Genomic DNA, 6855 nt, shown 5'->3' on the forward strand with positions numbered 1-6855 from the left:
AACTAAAGTGCTGTGACACTACAGACCATTAGTTCAACCTTTATAGATCTTCTGGCATCTAAAAAAAAAAGGTTTTAAGTGCTGAAAGACTCACCTTCAGGACCCACTCATACTCTCCAAACTTTGAGTCGAAGGTGCCTTTCTGTAGAGAGCGGAGTTTAAGGGTGAAGCGTGGTCCCAGCTCCTGAATGCCAACTTTCTTCTCATTCTTGAAGATGTACCTTTGAAAGATGCAAAGAAATGTTTATTAGACCTTCTACCTTTAAGACAAACCTTCTGAAAAGTTTTGCAAAAGGCAGGTTAGATTAGAAGGCATCATGTCCAGCTCCAAGTCAGACTTTGCACTTTAAATATTCACCTGTGGAATCTGAAAAAGATGAAGTCTCTCTGGTTGTGGAAGGTGGCGACCTGTCGACCCACAAACTGGGGGTCTTGCGGAAAGAGAGCAGCGAAGAGCCGGCCGATGCTGTGGCCCAGACGTGTGGAGAAGTTGTTCAGGATCACCTCTGGTGAGTGCTCTGTGGGACCTTTACCCCGTCTCTGCAGAGAAAAAAGTAAAACGTTTTTTTTGCCTTATTATTATTAGTGATAAAATGAAACTGACATTGATGGTTGTGCTATTAAATTTAGTAATAGTCACACATTTTAAATACAGTACAGTAAGTGTACTGTATTGCCTATTTTTAACTTGATCAAACCAGAGTATGTAAGAGTGACACAAGTATGGATTTCTGTACTTGCCTTTATCTCCTTCCGTAGTCGAACACTGCTGACCTTGAAGTGTGCAGTCGGCCCGTCAGGTAGGTGACAAAGAACCATACCATCTAAAAGTTACAGTTAAGGAAACTGCCCTTAGGAAAGTCAGAAAACCTACAGCCCACGTCAGCAAAAGTACCAAAACAGGACTCAAAGTTTTCATCCAAATTACAAGAGTGTAATGAATACAAGAAAATATAAAGCAGTACAGGGCATTATGCATCATCCTCCTCTCTCCTGTCACAGCTGCTTTTAAGGATACTGGGCACTTTGCGATCCTCGTTGATGACAATGAGGTATGTGAAGTTCCTGGCGACGCATTGGGGAATGACCCTCTTCAGGGCCAAACCTCTTCTGTAATACACGTGGGCATTTGGGATTACTGTGGCCAGCTGCTCACAAAACCTCACCGTCCTCTGTAAGACAGACATCAGCGTGTTGAGAGGACAGTGTTTGAAAATAACAAATGAAGGACAATCCAGTACAATACATATCAGTACATTGCCAGTAAAATTTCAATCAACACATGCTGACTGACAAAGCCACAGCATTTTATTTACTGCTGCATTATGCCAAGTTACAGACCTTAGACTTAATTGTTTTCTAATTCAAGAGACTCCCATATCAGGTTAAATTAGAGTGCGGCTGAAATAAAGAAGAGAGCCTAACAATCTAAGCCTTTACATTATTGCTCAAATTTAATTAACAGGCGCAAGAATGATCGCATACATGTATACATGTATGTAAACACTAAATTTCGTGTGTACATCGTGGAGTACAACTTCACATAGTCAAAAGCAATTCCTCAAGTGCATGTTTACTGTTGGCTGACACAAAGATTACTTTGGTGAAATGATAAAAACAAAAAACAAAAAAAAAATTATACAGGCATGCAAATTGTCAAGTAGCAGCTACTCACCCCTCTGGGTCTGTCTGATGTTGTGATGAGCACTTTTGGGTTCGTGAGCCCATTGAAATAGGCAGAAAATTCATCAGTTGCCTCGTCGAATGCAACCTATAGATGACAAAAACACACAAAATTAACAGTAATTCATGACAAATATAACCTGAGAACATTTGAACAAACTCAGCCAAACCTGGTCCATACCTCTTCATCTTCTGGGTCAACTGTTGTCTCGTCATACACCCTCTGGTTCTCTATTGTCTTTGGGACCTCTTTTGGTGGTGCCTACATGATGGACAGAATTAATAAGGTAATAAACTCACCAAAATTAATGAGACTGGCTTGTTTAATAGTAAACTTCATCAATCTGGGAACCCAAGTGATAAAATCTATTTTTGAATGACAATGGACACATTTGGTAGAAGAGACAGAGAAAAGACTCACCTTGTCACCTAAAGCTTCCCTTTCTTTTTTCTTCTTCTTCCTCAGCTGCATCTTTTGCTGAAAAGAAAAGAAAAATTAAATTCCAGGTGAAGGCTTCTAACATATTTACTGTAGTAGTGAAAGTTGATTAATGAATCAATCAATTCCTCTTTTGTCAGAAAATTATCTGGATAACCTGTGATGTAGATAGTAAAAATACCACACATTATCTGGTTACAGGTTTGCAAGTATTAGTACAGCTACTTAGTCTACTTATATTTAAAATGAATGGTTTGGGTAATTAAGACAGCAGGTCAGACTACTTAAGCAAGTTTAAGACGGGTTATAATGTCCAGCTTGTGTTTAAAACATTTTAGCGATGTCAATTAAACTACCTATGATTTTTGTTTTTATTATTTATTAATCTTCACATAATTTTCTCAACTAATCCATGAGTTTTTTTTAATCTATAAAATGCCAAAATGTTGAGGGAAACTGCAGATCACAAGCTCCCAGAGCCAAAGATGACACCTTCAGATGTCTTCTTTTGTCCAACCATTGGTCCAAACCCTGAAGTTGGTCAGTTTACAGTCATATACTACAGATAAAAGCAGCATATTTGCTGGAAAAATGAACGATGAATCGATTATGACAGACCTTAGTACAAGTATGAGTAAGACAAATGATCAAATCTGTTGCCAATTAATTTACTGTCTATTGATTGAGTGGTTAATAGGTGCAAAGGGAAATAATCAAGCTGCCATATAGTGAGGGGTTAACAGGGGCCCAACAAATAATTTTTGTCACAGGGGACCCCTGGGAGGTTAAGCCGGCCGTGGGGTAAACATTAGAAACACTTCAGTGTCACACTGCCAATATTCAACAGCCTCCACAACGTTCAACCAGACCTGAATTTCATAACCTTCATGAAGCTTTCGTACATGTTGTGTTAGACAACTCCACCTAGTTTATGACTGTTTGCAGTATAGTTACCTTTCTTTTCTCCTGCTTGAGTTTCATGAACATGAGGTGTCTTCGCTGCTTGTTCTTAATTTCGGACACACTGAAAGTGGGGGGGAAGGCAGCCGCTGCATCACTCTTCTCCATCTTTTCCTCTTTCTCCTCCGCTCCAGCGCCTTCTCCATTCCCCTCCTCACGCACACTCTTCTTGTTTGAATTCTTATTCTTCTTTTTCTTGCCTTTCTTGTCATCACTCACGGGAACCTCCGTGATATCCATTTTGTGTCAACTGGCTGTTTTTTTTCACGTGCGCTGCTGCTGCTTCTGGCTGCCTGTTCGTGTCTTCACGTCCGGGGACATGAGGTGATCGATTTGTGGTCGTCAATGAGAAAGTGGGACCCCTGGTGGTGCGGAGGAGAAACTGTGGAGACAACGTCACTTAACGTGTAAGTATTCCCTCCACTCTGGAATTCACTCCAACAAGACATCCGTAATATTCACAGCCTTTAGCGTACGTTCCAGGAACGTATTTTAAATGTTGCGACAGTAAGGTATAAACAGTCATAGTATGCTGAAACATAAAAAAGTCATAGTATAATAGGACATAAAAACATCATAGTGTAGTAAGGCATAAAAACGTCAAAGTATAGTAAGACATAAAAAGTCATAAAAAAGTAATAGTATAGTAAGGCATAAAATGTCATACTATAATAATACATAAAAGTCATTGCATAGTAAAACATAAAAAGTCATAGTATAATAAGGCACAAAAATGTCATAGCATAGTAAGGCATGAAAAAAAGTCATAGTATGGTATGGCATATAAACGTAATATAGTAGTGCATAAAAAAAGTCATACTATAGTAAGACATAAAAACATCATAGTATAGTGAAACATAAAACACAGAGAGGACCCTAGCACAGGGTTCGAACCCAGAACCTTCTCCCTGTGAGGTAATAGTTCTAACTATTGCACCACCATACTGACCCATAAAAAAAACATATTTTAGTAAAGCATGAAAACGTCATAGTATAGTAAGGCACGTAGTAAAGAAAAGCATAAAAAAGTCATAGTATAATAAGGCATAAAAACAACAAAGTATGGTAAGACATAAAAAGTCATAAAAAAGTAATAGTTTAGTAAGGCATAAAAATTCAAAGTATAATAAGGCATAAAAATGTCATAGTATAGTAAGGCATAAAAAGTCAAAGTATAGTAAGACATGAAAATGCTATAGTATAGTAAGACATAAAAAGTCAAAGTATAGTAAGGCATAAAAATGCCATAGTATAGTAAGGCATAAAAACATCATAGTATAGTTAGGCATACTATGTCATTTCTATGATTTTTTTAGGTCTTATTGTACCATGTCATTTTTATGTCTTTTTGTGCCTTACTATTCTATTACGTTTTTATGCCCTGCTATACTATGATTTTTGTATGCCTTTTTATGCCTCACTATACTATGATGTGTTTATGCCTTACTATACTATGTGTTTTTTTTTACTTTTTATGCCTTGCTATACTATGTCATTTTTAAGACTTTTTATGCCTTACTATACTATGTCATTTTTAAGACTTTTTGTTCCCTTTTCTACTATGTCATTTTTAAGATATTTTGATGTTTTGTTATACTATTTCGTTTTTATGTCTTTTTATGCCTTACTATACCATGACTTTTAAATCCATTTTCATCCCTTACTATACTATGACCTGTTAATGCCTTACTATACTATGTAGTTTTTAAGGCTTTTTATGCCTTATTAGACCATGACCTTTTCATGCCTTATTATACTGTAATTTTTATGACTTTTTATTCCTTACTATGCTATGATGTTTTCATACCTTACTATACTATGACATTTTTATGACTTTTTATCTCTAACTATACTTTGTGGTTAGTATGACTTTTTATGCCTTGATATAGTATGAAGTTTTGATGCATTCCTTCATGTTGTCATTTGTATGACTTTTTATGACTTATATATGTCATTTTGAACAATTTTAATGCCTCACCATACTATGTTGTTTTGATGACCTTTCACGCCTTACTATACTTTGACACTTTTATGACTTTTTATGCATTGCTATACTACCTTTTTATGCATTACTAAACTATGTCGTTTTTATGCCTTTTTATGCCTTACTATACTATGACTTTTCTATGCCTTACTATACTGTCATTTTTTTACTTTGTTGCCCTACTATACTATGTTGTTTTTAGTATTTTTTTACCTATACTATGACGTTTTTATGCCTTGCAATAGTATGCTGTTTGTATACTCTGCTATGTGCCTTACTATACTATGACGTGTTAATAACTCTTTATGCTTTACTATACCATGACGTGTTTATGCCTTACTGTATTGTGTTGTTTTTATGACTTTTTGTGCATTATTGTACTATGTAGTTTTTATGATTTTTGTTATATTACGATGTTTTTATATCTTACTATACTATGACTTTTGTATACCTTTTTATGCCTTACTATACTATGATGTATTTATGCCTTGCTATACTATGACCTGTTAATGCCTTACTATACTCTGTCGTTTTCAACACTTTTTGTGCCTTATTTTACTATGACTTTTTCATGCTTTATCATACTATGACATTTTCATGAATACTTATGCCTGTTGTTTTTATGACATTTTATGCATTGCTGTACTATGAACTTTTTATGCATTACTATACTAAGTTGCTTTTTTGACTTTTCATGCCTTACTATTTTATGACGTTTGTATGCCCTCCTATACTACTACTTGTTGTTTGTATGACGTTTTATTCCTTACTATACCATGTCGTCTTCATGACTTTATATGCCTTAATGTACTATGATGTTTTTATGCCTTACTATACTATATCTCTTTTATGACTTTTTGTGCCTTACTATACTATGCCATTTTTATGACTTTTTATGCATTACTATACTATGACCTTTTAAAGCCTTATTATACCATGTCGTTTTAGTGACTTTTTATGCATTACTATATTATGTCGTTTTAAAAACTTTTTATGCCTTACTATACTATGTCATTTTTTTGCCTTTTTTTGCCCTACAATACTATGTTGTTTTTAGTATTTTTTGCCTTACTATACTATGTCATTTTTTTAAACTTTTTTTTCCTTACTATACTATGTTGTTTTTAGTATTTTCTTGCCTTATTATACTATACTACTTTTTATACATTACTATACTATGACCATTTAATACCTTATTATACTGTTTCGTTTTTATGACTTTTTATTCCTTACTATAGTATGATGTTTCTATGCCCTAATATACTATGTCATTTTTATTACTTTTTTTTTTACCAAACTACAGTATGTCATTTTTTTTTTACATTTTTTGCCTTACTATACTATGTCATTTTTGTATTTTTTTGCCTTACGATACTATATCATTTTATTTGCCTTTTTTTGCCTTACTATACTATGCCGTTATTATGACTTTTTATGCATTACTATACTATAACCTTTTAATACCTTATTATACTGTCGTTTTTATGACTTTTTCTGCCTTACTATACTATGATGTTTCTATTCCATACTATAGTATGTCATTTTACATTTTTGTCATTATACTATGACATTTTAATGCATTATTATATTGTGTCTTTTTTTTAAAATTTTTTTACCTTACTATACTATGTCTGTTTTATGACTTTTTCTGCCTTACTATACTATGATGTTTCTATTCCATACTATAGTATGTCATTTTACATTTTTGTCATTATACTATGACATTTTAATGCATTATTATATTGTGTCTTTTTTTTGCCTTCCTATACTATGTCGTTTTTATGACTTT

The 6855-nt window shown here is 34.2% G+C and overlaps 1 protein-coding gene across 1 annotated transcript in view; it reads right to left on the reverse strand.

The window, feature by feature from the left end:
• Nucleotides 1–3378, reverse strand: part of rpf1 (ribosome production factor 1 homolog) — a 7680-nt gene extending 4302 nt beyond the window's left edge. The window contains exons 1-8 of the mRNA XM_022759148.1: nucleotides 3077–3378; nucleotides 2105–2161; nucleotides 1865–1945; nucleotides 1676–1771; nucleotides 1019–1172; nucleotides 742–824; nucleotides 359–540; nucleotides 95–221 (exon numbers count right to left, since the gene is read on the reverse strand). Coding sequence (XP_022614869.1) covers nucleotides 95–221; nucleotides 359–540; nucleotides 742–824; nucleotides 1019–1172; nucleotides 1676–1771; nucleotides 1865–1945; nucleotides 2105–2161; nucleotides 3077–3322 — 1026 coding nt within the window. The 5' untranslated portion in view covers nucleotides 3323–3378. The remainder of the gene's footprint in view (nucleotides 1–94; nucleotides 222–358; nucleotides 541–741; nucleotides 825–1018; nucleotides 1173–1675; nucleotides 1772–1864; nucleotides 1946–2104; nucleotides 2162–3076) is intronic.
• Nucleotides 3379–6855: the final 3477 nt, after the last annotated feature.

This window comes from Seriola dumerili, unplaced genomic scaffold (genome assembly GCF_002260705.1).
Source record: "Seriola dumerili isolate Sdu_G_001 unplaced genomic scaffold, Sdu_1.0 BDQW01000002.1, whole genome shotgun sequence".
Lineage (NCBI taxonomy): Eukaryota > Metazoa > Chordata > Actinopteri > Carangiformes > Carangidae > Seriola > Seriola dumerili.